Source organism: Urocampus carinirostris, chromosome 4, assembly GCF_059441175.1.
Source record: "Urocampus carinirostris isolate Australia breed hairy pipefish chromosome 4, RoL_Ucar_1.0, whole genome shotgun sequence".
NCBI classification, from domain to species: domain Eukaryota; kingdom Metazoa; phylum Chordata; class Actinopteri; order Syngnathiformes; family Syngnathidae; genus Urocampus; species Urocampus carinirostris.
Window position 1 is genome coordinate 8,520,037 of NC_142352.1, and position 20,111 is coordinate 8,540,147.

General features: G+C 42.7%; 1 protein-coding gene across 1 annotated transcript in view; it reads right to left on the reverse strand.

Moving 5' to 3' along the window:
* Positions 1–19,442, reverse strand: part of kcna4 (potassium voltage-gated channel, shaker-related subfamily, member 4) — a 120,861-nt gene extending 101,419 nt beyond the window's left edge. The window contains exons 1-2 of the mRNA XM_088333576.1: positions 19,001–19,442; positions 14,768–17,963 (exon numbers count right to left, since the gene is read on the reverse strand). Of these exons, the coding sequence (XP_088189702.1) occupies positions 15,533–17,545 (2,013 nt within the window). The 5' untranslated portion in view covers positions 17,546–17,963; positions 19,001–19,442 and the 3' untranslated portion in view covers positions 14,768–15,532. The remainder of the gene's footprint in view (positions 1–14,767; positions 17,964–19,000) is intronic.
* Between the last annotated feature and the right edge of the window lie 669 nt (positions 19,443–20,111).

Consider the following 20,111-nt stretch of genomic DNA (forward strand, 5'->3'; position numbering starts at 1 on the left):
CTGTACGGAAAAAGGCAAATTTGTCAATTATGGGTACCATCCGGTATACACCGACTATCTCGAAACGGCAAATCAATCAAGTCAAAGGAGTTCGCCGCGGTAGCCTCTATCTCGGTATCATTTTTTTCGTTGCAAACAAAGCGAGCGGTTTGATGCTACTGTGCGCATGCGTCTGCCGCCTGGGGATTTCCCATCATGCATCATTCTGAAAAAAAAAAGATGGTGTACGATTATTTTGTATTTTGTACGGGAAAATACGACAGTTTGTACGGGCATGGAGCCGTGGAGGTTGACAGGTATGAAAACAGTAAACATGTGCTGCCGTGAAGTATCGGTAATTAGTTACCCATTTAAAAAGGGAAATTAGAATAAACGAAAGACATCTTTTTTTTTCCAGAATCAAACGTTTGCTTTATTCCGACTTCGAAATCTTCGTTCAATTTGGAAATTTCTGAATTTCGGTTCGTTTTCCAATTTGCATACTCGACAGCCAATCAGAAGCCCGCATCGAATAACTTCGACTTTCCCGAGCGTTATAAAGTCGTGCATTTGCATATCATTTTCCAAAGTGCATGCACAGAGAACACGAGAAAAATCGAGAAGTGGTTAGGAATCCAACCAAAACCTCCGCCCCAGAAGAAAGATTCAAAAGAAGCTAACAAAATTGATGACGCAAAAAAACGTAAACGTACATTAAAAGCATCGTGGAAAAAGGAGTTCCCGTGGCTGGTAGCAGATGACGCAACGCAAACATTGCGTGAATGAAGATGAGTAAATACAGATACATACTGATGGCAGATGGAAAACAGTGATGGCATATACATGCAATGAATGTTATAAGTAGATTTATAATAAACGTAATTATGAAGTGTTGTTCTTGTCATGATTACTGATTCGGGGCACCTGCGGCTGCCCCTTTGGCGCCAACAGCCCTGGTCGCTGATTGGCTCCCGGCCACTTTTTAAACCCGCCGGCTCCCTGTTACCGGCGTCAGACCGTTCTGCGAACCTATGCTCTCAAGCTTTGTACTATCCGACATTATCCTGCCCTGTTTTTTCCTGCCTGATACCTGTTGCCGACCTGTCTCTGGACCCGTTTCTGCTTTGCTCCTCCGTCCCGGCCATCGACCTGTTTTGCCCTGTTTCCTGCCTGATACCTGTTGCCGACCTCTTTTCTGGACCTGTTACTGTTTTGCTCCCCCGTCCTCGCCATCGACCTGTTTTCTCGCTGTCAACGACGACCCTCGCTCGACACGGAAGCGCCACTTCCGCGTTCCTGCCATCAGCTACCCGTGACTGACGATCATCGGATCGTGGATGCAAGCACTGCTCTCTTTCTCAATAAAAGCTGAGTAACAACGAACGCTATTGGGTCCTGTCTCCGTTCCTGGCTTGTGACAGTTCTGTTATATATTCTGATTATCAATCCGTAATACTTTGCAACAAAGGGTTTTTTGCGATGAGTCGTGCCAATAACTACTCCATTTTCATTGCTCGCTGTGGGCAGAACATGCACCTCAGGGTAAACGACAAGAATCGTGAGCATGACATTCCTTGGAATTTTGAAACCAAATCTCTCCTTTTCTTTGTTGACTCCACCGGTGACGGTGTGATTCATAAAGGACAAAAAACCCAATCTAGACGAGTTTTGTCTAGGTTCTTTTCCCTCCCCTGGAAAATAACTAGACCCCTTGGACAATAGGAAATCACGGTGATTCGAGTGGCAAGCTACCCCAGACATAGAATCCTGCCAGCGTTTTATTTATCATAGAGCTCTGCATCAAGGTTGCGGTGAAAATTGGACTTTGACTTTGATCTTGACTGTGGACTCATGAACTTTGAAAAAACCGAGATAGCTATGGGTTTGGGATTCCCTTGATTGGAAAACATCGGAATGCAAAGAATATTTTGTAACATATAGGCATCATTGTGAGGAGGAACACTACACTTTTTGTGCCTAAATTCTGTTAGGTAAAGGATTTTATACATTTGACTCTAAAGGATATTACACGATTGACTACAAAGTACATGTTCTCAGTTTGATGCAGTAGAGATATTCACTGACTGTTTTTATTTAAGGTACATTAGAAGTTTAGGCTGTGTGGAATGCATCAGACGTATTTCTGATGACAAAATTCCTGTGAATGCTGACGGAGAAGGCCAGACGCACAAGGACAGACGTCGGGGTGCCGCTGGTATGCGACGATTAAGGAGCCCAGCCGACACGCCCTCATACGAGGGGAAGACCAATAAGAGAAAGCCAACTTTAACTATAGATGACACATAGCACATAGCCAATGGGATGTCTTTTCTTTCTTTGTGAAATGTATAAATGATCCGGGGCAACTGGGAGGGGAGCGCGGTCTCCTGTTGATACACTTAGACACAGGTGACAAACAGGCGGCCCGCGGGCCAGATCAGGCCCGCTAAGGGATTGAATCCGGCCCGCGAGACAACACTCATAGAAGCGCAAGAGAAAAACAAGCTGCAGGTTGAAATATGTCAACTTGATGTTGCCAAAGCCAGGTGCCTCTCACAAAGACACTGTACTTGTATTTATTTCTCTCTCTCTCTCTCTCCCTCTCTCTCTCTCTCTCTCTTTCTTTTCCACCCCTTTTCTCACACTCTGTCTCTTTCACTCTCTGCATCTCTCTTTTTCTCTTCCTTTATTGCTCTTTGTCTCTTTCTCTCTCTGTGTCTTTTAACCTCTTTTGCTCTAACTTCCTTTTTTCCTTTTCTCTCTTTTCTCTTTCTCTCTTCCTACCCTTCGCACTTTCTTTTCTCTCCTTTTCTCTCCTTTTGTCTTTCTATTTCTCTTTGGATTTCTTTCTTCCTCTCCCTTTCTTTCCCCCTCTCTCACGACTTCTCTTTTTATCTCTTTTGTTTCTCACACTCTCTCCCTCTCTCTTTTTCTTTCTTTGTCCTGCCCTCTCTCCTTTTTCCTCCCGATTCATCTTATTTCTTTATCTCTCTTTTTCTTTCTCTTTAATCTACTAGTCCGGCCCCCGACAGAATGTTTGTTCTATCGTGTGGCCCCCGAGTTAAAATGAGTTTGACACCCCTGCACTTCGATCTTCTGTTAGGAACAATAAACATCCGCCCCCGTGTGAAATGTCGGCTTTCCTGGTCATTTTTTCTCTCAAGAAACGAGTGCGCATAAATTGTTGGATGAATGTAGGTTGTGTTTGGTTAATGGAGTCAGATAAGTAATTCGAACAATTAAGTAAACGGTACATTTTGATCATTAATTCCCAACATAGGGAATATCTTTAAAAATCGACCGTGTCACTTTAAGACAGGGGGATGCAGAGAAACAAAGAAGAACAAGAATTCAGCAAGAGAGAAGTCCAACTCGATGAACCTTCTTGTCTTTTTTCTGCTTATTAATGAACCTTCTCGTCTCTGAAACTTGAACTGTATTATTGTCTCATCTCATCTCATCTCATTAGCTGTACCGCTTATCCCCATTAGGGTCGCGGGGGGGCTGGAGCCCATCCCAGCCATCTCCGGGCAGTGGGCAGGGGACACCCTGAATTGGTTGCCAGCCAATCACAGGGCACACAGGGACACACAACTCATTCGCTCATTCACACCTAGGGACAATTTGGACCGGCCAATTCACCTGAAATGCATGTTTTTGGAACGTGGGAGGAAACCGGAGTGCCCGGAGGAAACCCACGCAAGCACGGGGAGAACATACAAACTCCGCACAGGAAGTCTGGAGCTGGATTTGAACCCACGACAGGTTCCCATGACATGAACTGTGCCGCACAAGCGCTAACCACTGCGCCGCCGTGCTGCCCCTGTATTATTGTATGACTCTAAATTCTGACACACTTTTTTGCCAGTGTCTTTCTTCTAGAAGAGTCATGAACACTGTGCTTAACTGAGGCCAGCGAGGCCTGCAGTTTCTTGGATGTTCTAGAGCTTTTTTGTAACCTCCTGAGAAGGCAATTGTCCCACTACTGGGAAGATTTGCCACTGTTGACATTTTTTTCATTTGTGGTTCGCTGGAGCTATTAGAAAAGGTTCTGTGACCTTTTCCGGACTGATAGATTTTAATCACTTTTGTTAAAGTTTCTTCTGGAATTTTGTGGCATGTTATTGGTGTTCTTGAAATTTTGTAGCCTGCTGCACTTTAACAGATTTATTATGGGCATTTTCTTGATTTAAGACAGGTGGTGGCAATCAATTTGGGGTGTGGCCTGTGGAATTCAACTCATCTCATCTCATCTCATTAGCTGTACCGCTTATCCTCATTAGGGTCGCGGGGGGGGCTGGAGCCCATCCCAGCCATCTCCGGGCAGTGGGCAGGGGACACCCTGAACTGGTTGCCAGCAAATCGCAGGGCACACGGGGACAGACAACTCACTCGCTCATTGGCACCTAGGGACAATTTGGACCAGCCAATTAACCTAACATGCATGATTTTGGAATGTGGGAGGAAACCGGAGTGACCGGAGGAAACCCACGCAAGCACGGGGAGAACATACAAACTCCGCACAGGAAGTCTGGAGCTGGATTTGAACCCACGCAGGAGGTTCCCATGACATGAACTGTGCTGCACAAGCGCTAACCACTGCTCAGTTTTCCCAAAACTGTGGTTAGTCACAATTTCTTTGTGATTTACTAGGAAGGGCAATTACTTTTTCCCATAGGGCCCAATAGTATTTGAATTTTTGTGCCTTATTAAACAGAATTAACATTCGGAAACTGCATTTTGTATTTTCTTGGGTTTTCTCACTGTAATATTAAAATTATTTTGATGGTCTGAAACCTTTGTGAGTGATACATATGCAAAAAACACAGAAATCAGTAAGTTGGCAAATACTTTTTCATAGCACTGTAAATAGTTTATGACCCTGACGATTGACGACTGTTTTGACGCACGTGGCATTGTTGCTCTCTCTCTCTGGTAAAGTCAAGCCTACAATTAGGCTCATAATCCACTCATAAATCACTCATAATACATAAGGTCATTAATCAATTATAATTCATAAGGTCATGAATCACACGATTCATAAATATTTTCCTGGAAGGCAACTACGTCATTGAATGGCTGATTTTGTGATGTCCTTGTGAACAGCTGATTAGAATTTATAACCCTGGTGAATTACGACCGTTTTGACGCACATGGCATTGTTGCTCTCTCTCTGGGAAAGTCATGCCTATAATTAGGGTAATAATCCACTCATAAACCTTAAGGTCCTAAATCACTCAGCATACATAAAGTCACTAATCTCATCTCTCTCTCATCTCATTAGCTACACCGCTTATCCTCAGTAGGGTCGCGGGGGTGCTGGAGCCCATCCCAGCCATCTCCGGGCAGTGGGCAGGGGACACCCTGAACTGGTTGCCAGCCAATCGCAGGGCACACGGGGACAGACAACTCGCTCGCTCATTCACACCTAGGGACAATTTCGACCGGCCAATTCACCTGAAATGCATGTTTTTGGAATGTGGGAGGAAACCGGAGTGCCCGGAGGAAACCCACGCAAGCACGGGGAGAACATACAAACTCCGCACAGGAAGTCTGGAGCTGGATTTGAACCCACGACAGGTTCCCATGACATGAACTGTGCCGCACAAGCGCTAACCACTGCGCCGCCGTGCTGCCCCATAAAGTCACTAATCAATTATAATTCATAAAGTCATAAATCCCACATAATTCATAGATATTTTCCTGGAATGCAATTTCGTCACTGAATGGCTGATTTTGTGATGTCGTCGTAAACAGCTGATTAGAATTTATGACCCTGATGATTTATGACTGTTTTGAAATGATCTGCATGTTTTGACACACGTGGCATTGTCTTTCTCTCTCTATTCAGAGGTCACACCTATAATTAGGGTCATAATCCACTCATAAACCTTAAGGTCATAAATCACTCATAATATATTAGGTCATTCAGCTCTCTCTCTCTCTCTCTCTCTCTCTCTCTCTCTCTCTCTCTCTCTCTCTCTCTCTCTCTCTCTCTCTCTCTCTCTCTCTCTCTCTCTCTCTCATTTCTCTCTCTCAGGGAAAGTCGCGCCTACCATTAAGCTCAAAAACAATTGGGTCATAAATCCCTCACAATACATAAAGTCATTCATCGATCGTTTTGACACACGTGGCATTGTTGATCTCTCTCTCTTCGGAGGTCACACCTATAATGAGGGTCATAATCCACTCATAAACCTCAAGGTCATAAATCACTCATAATATACAAGGTCATCCATCAATTATAATTCATAAGGACATATATCACACAAAACTCATAGATATTGTCCTGGAATGCAATTTTGTTATTGAATGGCTGATTTTGTGATGTTGTCGTGAACAGTAGATTAGAATTTATGACCCTGATGAATTACGACCGTTTTGACGCACGTGGCATTGTCGATCTCTCTCTATTCAGAAGTCACACCTACAATTAGGGTCATAATCCACTCATAAACCTTAAGGTCATAGATCACTCATAATATACAAGGTCATTAATCAATTATAATTCATAAGGTTATAAATCAAACATAATTCATAGATATTTTTCTGGAATGCAATTTCGTCACTGAATGGCTGATTTTGTGATGTAGTCGTGAACAGCTGATTAGAATTTATGACCCCGATGATTTATGACCGTTTTGACGTACGTGGCATTGTCGCTCTGTCTCTCTCTCTCTCTCTCTCTCTCTCTCTCTCTCTCTCTCTCTCTCTCTCTCTCTCTCTCTCTCTCTCTCTCTCTCTCTCTCTCTCTCTCTCTCATCTCTCTCTCTCTGGGGAAGTGGTGCCTACAATAAGGCTTATAATCCACTCATAAACAATTACGTCATAAATCACTCACAATACATAAAGTCATTCATCGATGATATTTCATAAGGTCATAAATCACACATAATTCATATCTGAAGTAATTTTTACATAGTATGTATTTCTGTAGTATTTCTGTTGTATTTTGAAAGTAGATTTTTGTTGTTGTATATCTGTAATATTTTCATAGTATGTTTGTATTACAGTAGTTTTATAATTATAGTATTTTTGTCGTATTATTTCTTTTAGTATTTTTGTACTATCTCTGTTGTTTTTTGTAATATTTCCATATAAGAGTGTTTGTTGGATATCTGTAGTATTTCTGTAGTACAGTGTTACAGTAGTTTTATTTTTATTTTGTGATATTTCCACGGGAGAATCTTTGTAGTATCGCTAAACGTGTAATTTTCAGTATTTCTGTTGTAAACCTCTTGTAGTAGTATTTTTGTAGTAATATTTCTCTAGAGGTCTTTTATATTATAGTATTAGGTATTTATATTTCATATGTATGTACAATTGATGTATTTCCAAAGCATTATTTTAGGAGTATCTTTGTAGAATTTCTGTAGTATTTCCATAGTAGTATTTTTGTCATATTTCTTTAGTATTTTTGTAATATTACCGCAGTTGTATTTTTGTAGTATTTTTGGAGTAAATAATTATGTCGTAGTATTTTGTAATATAGTATTACTGTAGTAGTATTTTTGTAGTAATTCTATTCTATTTTTTATTTTCAGAATAAAAGCAAAATAATACACGAGGTCTCTGTTTTAAGCACTCTGTCAAAGCGGCGCCGCCATCGAGCGGCTGCCTTTCCAGCAGCTCCCCTGTTATCTCTCACTTTTTGTGATTTATTGTTTTATTGTCTGCGTCTATCTTCGGTGTTTTTCTTCCCGTTTGACAACTACACTTTGGATGACTTTCTATCCTATGGACATGGGTTTTAGCGCACAAAAATGCGTTTATTCGAGGAATCAACTCCCTGCCCTGAAGAATTCTCGTGCCGGCGTGATGAGGGGGCCTATGGTGGAAGAAGAGCCGGAGCTAGCTAAGCGGCTAGCGGCGTTATAAGTCTTCGGTACCATCCGTAATAATGGTAAATGTGAACTCACGACCAAAAAAGACCATCGAGTGCTGGTGGAAAACATCGAAGCGCACAGGGAGCGCAGTTGCTGTGTTTTGCGGAAACGTGGCTCACGTTTTAGCACCCCGGACACTAACGTGTAGCCACCTGGAGCTACCCAGAGCTATCCGGCTTCAGCGCTGCTATACAGAGACACGAAAGCCTACGGGAATCGGAGAGGAGACGGACTCGCTAACATGAGGTGGTGTGTCCCTGGACACAAAGAAAAAGATTTCCATCTGCCGCAGGGATGTCGAACTTTTGGACTGGCGTGTGACGTCATCCACTCCGCTACAAGCACTTAGGGCATCATGTTAATCTGTTAATAAACAACGGGGTAGACTGCTGGAAGTGTGAATTTCCCTACGGGGATGAATACAGTATCTATCTATCTATGTAGTTTTGATATTTAGTTTTGTAGTTATTGTGTAGTATTTTTTTGTATTTCTGTAGAAGTATTCCTAAGTGGACACACAAAGGTCACCCACTAGTGGACAAATGATCGCCTTTAAACCTTGAGAAACGTGAGCTGTTTTGTAAGGTAGAATCTCATCTCATCTCATCTCATTAGCTACACCGCTTATCCTCAGTAGGGTCGCGGTGGTGCTGGAGCCCATCCCAGCAATCATCGGGCAGTGGGCAGGGGACACCCTGAACTGGTTGCCAGCCAATTGCAGGGCACACGGAGACAGACAACTCACTCGCTGATTCACACCTAGGGACAATTTGGACTGGGCAATCCACCTGAAATGCATGTCTTTGGAATGTGGGAGGAAAACCGGAGTGCCCGGAGGAAACCCACACAAGCACGGGGAGAACATACAAACTCCGCACAGGAAGTCTGGAGCTGGATTTGAACCCACGCAGGAGGTTCCCAAGACATGAACTGTGCCGCACATGCGCTAACCACTGCGCCGCCGTGCTGCCTAAGGTAGAATTTTTCAAATATTTCTGTTTCAAGATGTGCAAAACTTCTAGAGACATACCCAAAAAGACTTGAGGCTGTGATCTCAGCAAAAGGAGGTTGTACAATGTATTAACTCAAATATTTTTCAAACGCTTACTTAAAAGAAACTGTATAAAATGTTGAATACATTTGGTTTTCGTTATCTTTAAGTTTAAAGCCTGAAATATGGCAATATGTCGAAAAATTCTTGGGGGACGAATACTTTTGCAAGGCACTGTACGTAACGAGCAGCCCTGTTTTACATGATCATAATTGTTCGTTGGCAGGGTTGGGTCGGGTTACTTTAACTGGATTACTTTCAATTACTTTTGGATTACTCCAATACCAAATATGCTAAAAAAGGACAAAAGAAACTAAATATGAATAAAATGATGACTCACAACACGTGGTAAGCTTTCTCTCCTGGCTTTGATCTATTTGATCTCCGGCAAAACTAACATAAAATCAGGGTTGGGTAGTGTTACTTTAACTTGATTACTTTCAATTACCTTTGGATTACTCCAATAGCAAATATGCTAATAAAAGACAAAAGAAACTAAACATGAATACAATTATGACTCACAACACGTGGTAAGCTTTCTCTCCTGGCTTTGATCTCTTTGATCTCCAGCAAAACTAACATAAAATCAGAGTTGGGTAGGGTTACTTTAACTTGATTACTTTCAATTACTTTATGATTACTCCAATACCAAATATGCTAATAAAAGACAAAAGAAACTAAATATGAAAAAAATGATGACTCACAACACGTGGTAAGCTTTCTCGCCTGGCTTTGATCTCTGTGATCTCCGGCAAAACTAACATAAAATCAGCGTTGGGTAGGGTTACTTTAACTGGATTACTTTCAATGACTTTTGGATTACTCCAATACCAAATATGCTAATAAAAGACAAAAGAAACTAAATATGAATAAAATGATGATTCACAACACGTGGTAAGCTTTCTCTCCTGGCTTTGATCTCTTTGATCTCCAGCAAAACTAACATAAAATCAGAGTTGGGTAGGGTTACTTTAACTTGATTACTTTCAATTACTTTATGATTACTCCAATACCAAATATGCTAATAAGAGACAAAAGAAACTAAACATGAATACAATTATGACTCACAACACGTGGTAAGCTTTCTCTCCTGGCTTTGATCTCTGTGATCTCCGGCAAAACTAACATAAAATCAGGGTTGGGTAGGGTTACTTTAACTGGATTACTTTCAATTACTTTTGGATTACTCCAATACCAAATATGCTAATAAAAGACAAAATAAACTAAATATGAATAAAATGATGATTCACAACACGTGGTAAGCTTTCTCTCCTGGCTTTGATCTCTGTGATCTCTGGCAAAACTAACATAAAATCAGGGTTGGGTAGGATACCTTTAACTGGATTACTTTCAATGACTTTTGGATTACTCCAATACCAAATATGCCAATAAAATACAAAAGAAACTAAATATGAATAAAATGATGACTCACAACACGTGGTAAGCTTTCTCCCCTGGCTTTGATCTCTTTGATCTGTCGCATTTTATGTTAGTTTTGCCGGAGATCAAAGAGATCAAAGCCAGGAGAGAAAGCTTACCACGTGTTGTGAGTGATCATTTTATTCATATTTAGTTTCTTTTGTCTTTTATTAGCATATGTGGTATTGGAGTAATCTAAAAGTAATTGAAAGTAATCCAGTTAAAGTAACCCTACCCAACCCTGTTCGTTGGTGCTTCTGGGTAATCAGAGTGAGAGATCCCTCCAGTATGCAATCTAAGGAACTTCTTAAGGCAGTCAAGCAAAGTTTTCGCATTTTTAATGAGGTGTAGCACCAACCCTTACCTAGTATAAGTTTACACTCTGCTCATCTTCAAATTAAAACACTCCGGTTACAGCCATTACATATTCTCCAAGGTTTCTTTTGTTGTGTTTAATATTTAAAAGACTATTGAAATGACAAATGTATCTTTCTTCTTAATTACAGTGCTAAACTCTTCATCTTTTGTTGGTTCTTAGACGTTATGTCCCATGTGTTCAAGAACCAACCCTAAACAACCACCCTAAACAAGCACACAAGACTGAAAATGTATATCTTGCCTATGGAAACAACAGATTCGTGTCATGAACCGAAACAGGATCAGGACCCAAACGCGTGACGTCTCTCACACAAGCCTTTTATTTTACGGGAAATGAGGAGTCATGCACGTTAGGCAGTAGTCTGGCATGAAATGATAGGAAGCCAGAGGCCGACGAGATTGATACCAATTCCCTGAGTAGATATCGGACACATGGGGTCGATACCGGACAGGACCGAACAGACAGGATTGATAATGAAACAGGATGTCAAAATTAAACAGGGCAAACTAAACAGGAACGAAAACTAGAGAGAATAATTAACAGGACAAAAATTGACGGGAACGAAACTGTAAAGCGATATTAAACGGGACAAAAATAAACAGGAACAATACCGGACAGGAAATACCAACAGGAAACAGGGCCGAGTCAAAAACCCACGTCTTGCGGGGCAGAGGTTGGTTGACGGACTGACACAAAGAGAGTGACAGGACTGGGTTTAAATAGCAGGGAAGCCAATCTGTCAACGAGCCGCAGCGGGCTTCACATGGGCGGGGCCAATTGGGTGCCATGGCAACTGTGACAGAAATCCTTTGCTGTATCAAGATTTTACTACATTGCAGATTGTCATCGTGCATTGTGTCCTGCGTTGTAATAGGCTAAACAGTTGGCCCGCCCCTTTTCTGACATAGTGGTCTGAGGTGTACAAATACCTAAAAAAGCTTGACGAACCTACATTATTTATGCGCGAATCTTTCACATTTTCAAGTTTCTTCAAAGGCAGCATGCCAACAAAACACTCTGGACCCACAAAAGCAGAAGAAGACGCTTTCTATCGCCAATAAAGTTGGGCTTCTCATGTAATATCAAGTATTGTTTATTTGTGACACCTATTTATCCTCACTTTTTTGTTTTTCTTGTTTTTATTTTTGAAGTCTTTATTACATCTTTATCCCGGCATGCAGGGTCTGATGATGCTCACTACATTGTTATCAATGACATCAAAAGACGATTTATTCCAATTATTTTAAGGAACTGGTGGCCGATACCAATAGGGGTAGGGATCTTTGTCTACTTCATGATACAATTGCAATTATGATTCTTGGGGTACAATTCCCAGTATGAAAGAAATGATATATTTAGATAGATAGATAGATAGATAGATAGATAGATAGATAGATAGATAGATAGATAGATAGATAGATAGATAGATAGATAGATAGATAGATAGATAGATAGATAGATAGATAGATAGATAGATAGATAGATAGATAGATAGATAGATAGATAGATAGATAGATAGATAGATAGATAGATAGATAGATGTCTAGATAGATAGATGTCTAGATAGATAGATGTCTAGATGGATAGATGTCTAGATAGATGTCTAGATAGATGTCTAGATGTCTAGATGTCTAGATGTCTAGATAGATAGATAGATAGATAGATAGATAGATAGATAGATAGATAGATAGATAGATAGATAGATAGATAGATAGATAGATAGATAGATAGATAGATAGATAGATAGATAGATAGATAGATAGATAGATAGATAGATAGATAGATAGATAGATAGATAGATAGATAGATAGATAGATGTCTAGGTAGATGTCTAGATAGATGTCTAGATAGATGTCTAGATAGATAGATAGATAGATAGATAGATAGATAGATAGATAGATAGATAGATAGATAGATAGATAGATAGATAGATAGATAGATAGATAGATAGATAGATAGATAGATAGATAGATAGATAGATAGATGTCTAGATAGATAGATAGATGTCTAGACAGATAGATAGATGTCTAGATAGATAGATGTCTAGATAGATAGATGTCTAGATAGATAGATGTCTAGATAGATAGATAGATGTCTAGATAGATAGATGTCTAGATATATAGATGTCTAGATAGATAGATGTCTAGATAGATAGATAGATGTCTAGATAGATAGATAGATGTCTAGATAGATAGATGTCTAGATAGATAGATAGATGTCTAGATAGATAGATGTCTAGATAGATAGATAGATGTCTAGATGTCTAGATAGATGTCTAGATGTCTAGATAGATAGATGTCTAGATAGATAGATGGATAGATAGCTGTCTAGATGTCTATATAGATAGATAGATAGATGTCTAGATAGATAGATAGATACTTTATTCATCCCCATAGGGAAATACACACTTCCAGCAGTATTTGAGTATATGAGGCTTGACATGTGTTTTGTTTCGTTTATATTATTATAATGTTTCCCTGAGTTTGTGGATGTCACCTTTTAGATGTTGCATATATCAGGGATGAAGCTGAAGTGTGATCAAACTTCTGCACATCTAGGTGTTCTTTTTTTTAATACTTCAGTTTCCATTCATCCATCCATTATCTGCCCTGCTTATCCTCAGTAGGGTCACAGGTCTGCCGGAGCCCATCCCAACTGTCTTCAGGCAGTGGGCAGGGGACACCCTGATCTGGTTACCCAGCCAGTCGCAGGGCACACAGAGACAGACAATTCACTCACTCATTCACACCTAGGGACAATTTGCACCGGCCAATTAACCTGACATGCATGTTTTTGGAATGTGGGGGAAACCAAAGGGCTCAGAGAAAACCCATGCAGGCACGGGGAGAACATGCAAACTCTGCAAAGGAAGGCCAGCAGCTGGATTTAATCCCATGACCTCAGAACTGTGCCGCAGACGCACTAACCACTCACCCACTTCAGTTTCAAATCAAAGAAAAAAAACGCAATTAAAGTAATAAATGACTTGGTAGAGACGAAATTCTACACAGCATGTCCCGTTGTGCGATCATATCAGTGGGAGTTCCAAATGCATCACCGGGGATAATCTTAGCCTAGTTGTTAGCCTGGTTAAGAGCAGGCTAGCCGTTAGAAAATCAACTACCACAGTAACTTAGCCGAGCTAAATAAATGGTGCAAGCCACTTGAGGCTAAATTCAGCCAAGATAACGAAGACGTGTACAGAAACATACTTCCTCCACACCCTTTTCACCTATTTAGCCCCTGACCAGGGTTGGATTGGATTACTTTAACTGGATTACTTTCAATTACTTTTGGATTACTCTAATACCAAATATGCTAATAAAAGAGAAAAAAAACTCAATATGAATAAAATGATGACTCACAACACGTGGTAAGCTTTCTTTCCTGGCTTTGATCTCTTTGATCTCCGGCAAAACTAACTAAATGCGACAGAAACAAAATGAAAATAAATCCAAACAGCTTGCCAACATCATTTTGGCCGTTCGGTGTATTCTGTTACTCCCCAAGCCTTCACAAATTTTATTCATATTTAGTTTCTTTTGTCTTTTATTAGCATATTTGGTATTGGAGTAATCCAAAAGTAATTGAAAGTAATCCACTTAAAGTAACCCCACCCAACCCTGCCCCTGACCCATTTTCATGCCTGATAAATGTGTTGAAAGAGTGGTCATTCAAGCAATACATTGATGCAAAATTTGCACCGCTTATCTTCAGTAGGGTCGCAGGGGTGCTGGAGCCATTCCCACGTATCTCCAGGCAGTGGGCAGGGGACACCCTGAACTAGTTGCCAGCCAGTCGTAGGGCACACAGAGACAGACAACTCACACCTAGGGATAATTTGGACTGGCCAATGAACCTGAAATGCATGTTTTTGGAATGAGGGAGGAAACCGGAGGGCCTGGAGGAACCACACACAAGCAAGGGGAGAACATGCAAACTCTGAACAGGATGACCTGTAGCTGGATTTAAACCCAGGACCTCAGAACTGCGCTGTGTTGCCTCGTGTGGCTCATCATTAGTAAAATAGAGATACAACATAAAGACACATACCTTGGAAGACGTCCACATCCAAGCGAGAGGGTAATAGTCCTCTTGAGTAAAAAAACGAAAATAAAAAATCTGCACCAAGTCCAGCCAACATGGGGAAGTTGCTCACAACCTCCTCATAAGGAGTTTCCTCAATGGAGTAATTTTTTTTTGCTTTAGTGTTCCGTTTGCGTCCGTGTAAAGGGATTCCATGGTTCGGAGGTGACTTACTTATTTAGGGACACTGACGTTGTGTGTTCGTTAAAAACATGGAGGGGCAAGTCTTTCCTCCAAGCTGTTGTGTTTAAACGTAGCGTTTCCTGTGCTTACTTTGCTTAAAGTGGATGCGCATGTACAGTACATTTATTTCTAGCCCTGATTTATGTGCTGACTTACCAAGCCAATTCCTTTCCAATGAGCCTCAATCATTTCTGGCATTGGGTGATTTTTGGCAAGGGGGTATTGGAATTTTGGATCAGTTTCCCCCTAAAATATCATCAATCCAGCACAAATTCATGCATCTCAAATTGATCATGAATCATTTTTGTTATGAATGGATGAAACTTATAAAGTGCATGTGCAGAGCCTTTTCTACTATGTCTGATTGAGATTTGACATAAATTGGTCCAAAGATTGTGGAAAAGTGTGCATGGAAGTGAAATATGGTGGGACCTGGTTGTCATGGCGATTCGTAAGCGAGAAGGGGAGGAAGGCGGGAGAACTCCGATTGTAAAACTTGGTCGGGTGACTAACTATGTTTTAGAGGTTTGGGGGGACACATATTCGGAATCACACGTCAGTCTGGATGGATTTGGAGTTAGTACTGTTTCTTCTGCTTATGTCAGTGCCATTGCCTTTACTGGGGCTTTTGTCCAGGCCGCACAGAGACTCCGTGACACCTTCTTCCATTTCCATATATTCCGCTTTGTCCCCCAGTGAGGAGCCAGACTGCGAGCCTTTAAATTTGCGCAAAAAGTCTGGGAAGTAAGGGCACCCCGGCGGCATGCTCTCCACCACCGGCTGCGCCTGCTCCTCGTTATTGTCAGTCTCCCGGTGATAAAAATAGTTGAAGTTGGACACGATGACGGGCACCGGAAGCGCGATGGTCAGCACGCCGGCGATGGCGCACAGGGAGCCCACGATCTTGCCCCCCACCGTGATGGGCTTCATGTCCCCGTAGCCCACCGTGGTCATGGTCACCACAGCCCACCAGAAGGCGTCAGGGATGCTGGTGAACTGCGAGGTGGGCTCGTCGGCCTCTGCAAAGTAAACGGCGCTGGAGAAGAGGATGACGCCGATGACCAAGAAGAAGATGAGTAAGGCCAGCTCTCGCATGCTGGCCCGCAGCGTGTGCCCCAAGATCTGTAGACCTTTGGAGTGCCGGGACAGTTTAAAAATCCGGAAGACCCTGACGAGGCGGATTATTCTCAGGATGGCGAAGCTCATGGCCTGCTGCCCGTTGCCCTGGTGCTGTGCTAGGTCCGTGCCCAGGGTGATGAAGTAAGGCAGGATGGAGACAATGTCAATGGTGTTCATGATGTTTTTGAAGAAGGCCGTTTTACTGGGACAGGCAAAGAAGCGGACTATGATCTCGAAAGAGAACCAGATAATGCATACCGTCTCAACGATGAAAAAGGGGTCGTTGAAAGGGGTGAAGCCGTGGTCAGGCAGCGAGGAGTTCTGCCGGGCCAGCAAGTACTCCTTGTCGTCCCTAAACTCAGGCAGCGTCTCCAGGCAGAAGATGACGATGGAGATGACGATGACCAAAACAGACACCACCGCGATGCCCCGGGCCGGGCTGGAGCTCTCAGGATATTCAAACAGCAGCCAAATCTGCCGCTTGAACTCATCCTCAGGAAGGGGCTTTTCTTCCTCTTTGACAAAGCCTTCATCCTCGCGAAACTTCAGAATCGCCTCCTCGCCGAGCTCATAAAACTTGACTTCTTCTGAGAAGATGTCAAACGGGACGTTTGCAGGTCTTTTCAAACGCCCTCCTGACTGGTAGTAGTACAGGATGGCATCAAAACTGGGGCGGTTCCGGTCAAAGAAGTACTCGTTCCGCAGTGGGTCAAAGTATCTGATGCGTTTGTCGGGGTCCCCCAGGAGAGTGTCCGGGAACTGGGTGAGAGTCTTTAGCTGAGTTTCAAACTTGAGTCCCGACACGTTGATGACAACTCTCTCGCAGCAGCCCAACTCGCTGTAAATATTGGCGTATCCGGACTGAGGGTGCCTGTCGGTAATGGAAACTGTTTCATCGTCATCATCATCGTCCATGTCGCACAGAAAAGTGGACCTCTTGATTCCCTCCTCCTCCTCGCCCTCCTCCTCCTCGTCCTCTTCTTCCTCGGCGCCCTCTTCCTCCTCAATCATCATGTCCTCCTCAGATCCGAGGAGCGCCAGTTCGGAGTGGCGCAGGTCCCCTCCGAGAGTAGTCCGGCTGCGTCTCCAGCGTCCGACCCCGCGCTGCTTCTTGCGCTCTCTGAGAAGCCTCTGCTTCTCCGGATCCTGACAGCACGAGGAGGAGGTGGAGGAGGAGGAGGGGCGCGAGGCGGTACAGCAGGAGGAGGAGGCGGTCCGAGACGGATGCTGGCGGTTGTTAAGTAGGTGCGCCCCCGACGTGGCGGAGGCGCTCGAGGAACCGGCGCCTCCCCCGTCCGCCCCCGATCCGTTTTCAGCCGCCGCTCGGGACTGGGCCGCCTGGCGTTCCCGCTCACGCTCCCTCTCCCGAGCTCGGGCTTGGGCGTACCCGTAAGGCAGGTGGCTGTTGCACCCGCCGTCCGCGCCCACCATCGCGAACTCCATTTTTGAAGTCAAGCTTTCGGGTTCTTGAGCAAAAGCTTGAAGGAGGCCAGAAGTTGTCGAGCTGGACCGATCAGCTGCGAATCAAAACAAGAGCCCACACAGTCGGATCCATACTGCGTGAGCGCTCGCGGATGAAAACTGATTAAGAAACAGGCCCCTGGTATTTTATGACATCATTACCCCAGTAAAGGTGAGGGCCGTGGGGGGCGGCCCCTGAAGCGCACACTTGAAGGAGCGGCCTTGATGTGAGTCATAAACAGTAGCTTTGGTGGTCTCCATCAGTTGGTTAATTCCACCACATGCGTCTTTTGATCCTCCTTGCATTGATCACTATGGTTGCCATTTTATAGGAAACACGAAGAAGGGATCCCTGTTGTTATATATTATGGGCCTAGTGATTTACATCCTCTGTCTGGATCTGCAATGGAAATACACACACACACAACACAAATGCTTAGTACTGTTCAGCAGGGAAGAAACCTATTGTGCTTGACTATTATATCAGCTTAAAGGTACAGTGTGTAATATATTAGATGTCTCTGTATGGTTTTGTGCTACCCAAAACGAGGGCTAGAAAGCACAAGGAAGAATACAAACTATAGAGACTCAACAACATTATGATCCCTAACTTTTTTTGTCTACTTTTTGCAAAATAAGATAAAAGATAAAAAAGGAGAGAAATGTAAGAAGGAAAGACAGAAAAAAATATTTTTAAAAGAAACTAAAAGGAAAAAGTGGAAAAATGCGAAGGGAGGAATGCTAAAAACACAATGAAGAGGAGAATAAAAAAGGGAAAATTAAATAAATTGAAAAAGGAAAGGTAACAAAAATACTTCAATATTTCTTCCCTTCGGGCGGCATTAGTTCAGGAGGTAGAGCGCTCATCTTGGGATCAAGAGGTCGCAGGTTCGATTCCCGGCTCCTCAGTGTTATATGTCAAAGTGTCCTTGGGTAAGACACTGAATCCCTAATGCCCCCAATAGGTAGTTGCCTTGCATGGCTGACGCTTCTATCAGTTAGTGTGTAAAAGGGAAAAGTGTGAAGCACATTGTAAAGCGCTTTGGGAGGCCTTCTTTTACTTGAAAAGCGCTAGATAAATGCAGACCATTAAATAAATGCAGACCATCTTTTTTTGAGGAAAAAGTAAATAATTAAAATGACGTCCAAAAGGAGAAAAAAAGAGGGTAGCCCTAGCAGCAAGACGACAGCCAATCATGACAGCTCCTATATAGGTGAGCCTCATCTTAAGTCAAATAAATGCTCATTTCTATTTTTTAATGCATGTTTACACAATAAATCCTATATTTTTGCTTATTATTCAAATCAACATTGTTTTTGTTTATGAAATGAAGTTTTTTATAATCACCAGGTGTTGCTAAATAACACACACTGTCCCTTTAACCTCCTAAAGGTCTTGAGAGGTTGACGGTTATAAATCAGTGTCCCTATACTTACACGTTCAAACGACGCAAACGCTTCCCAGACGTAACGATGAGGTGCGCAAATAGGTAAGGTCGCACCTCCAAATTTCCGTGCCAGTTTTTGGATGGAAAGGACTAAGAAACACCCTTGCAGCGAGGACCTCATCCACTAGATCCGCGCGAGCTGTGACGCACCGTAAAAAGGGCACTTTTGGGCTGCGCGTCGACATCTCAATTCCACAGCATCTGTTGCGACTTGCTCCATCGTCTCCCTCCTTCGATGCGGGCGCCGGGGAAGCTTTAAAAGGTGTGCAAAGGGCGACGTGACGTCGATGGCGGCCGCGCAAAGCCGGGGCCGATGCACTTGAGGACGGGCAAAAGTTTGCCGTCAAGCTGCTGGAAGCAATGCATGGCGGGGAGTGAGCATCACACATCTGTCGGGCTTCAAGCTGGAGCTCTACCTATTTTTCGTCCTGTATCCCTCCAGCGCGCGTGTGGATGGGAGAGATGGGTCGTTCGTGAGTGAAAGGGCTCCGTGAGATGGCTCTTTGGAGCGGAGGAGCGGAGGAGGAGAGTCGGATGCAGGCTCCTTTAGAAACTCTCTCTCCCTTTCTCCATCTCTATCTTTCTCTATACCTTTCTCTCTATTTATCTCTATATATTTTACTGTATCTTTATCTCTCCTTCTCTCCCCCCTCTCTCTCACTCACTCCCTCCATTTCTCTTTGATCTTTCTCTCTCTTTCTCCATCTCTATCTTTCTCTATATCTTTCTATTTATTTCTATATATTTTACTGTATCTTTCTCTCTCCTTCTCTCTTTATCTCTGCTCCTCCCTTTCTCTTTCTCCCTCTCTGTTTATTGCTCTCTATATAGTTTACGGTATCTTTCTCTCTCTTTACCCCGCTCTCTCTTTCTCTTTCTCTCTGTCTCTCTCTATTTCTCTTTCTAAATACATCCTTCTCTATATATTTTCACTCTGTACATCTTTCTATCTTTCTCAATATATCTTTCTCTCTTTTCTTCCCCTCTATTTCTTTATATTTCTCTCTATCTCCTCTCTCTCTCCTTTGATATAGTTTTTTTTCTCCCTCACTGTTTCTTTTGCTCTTTATTTCTCTCTATTTCTTTATCTTTTCTCTTTC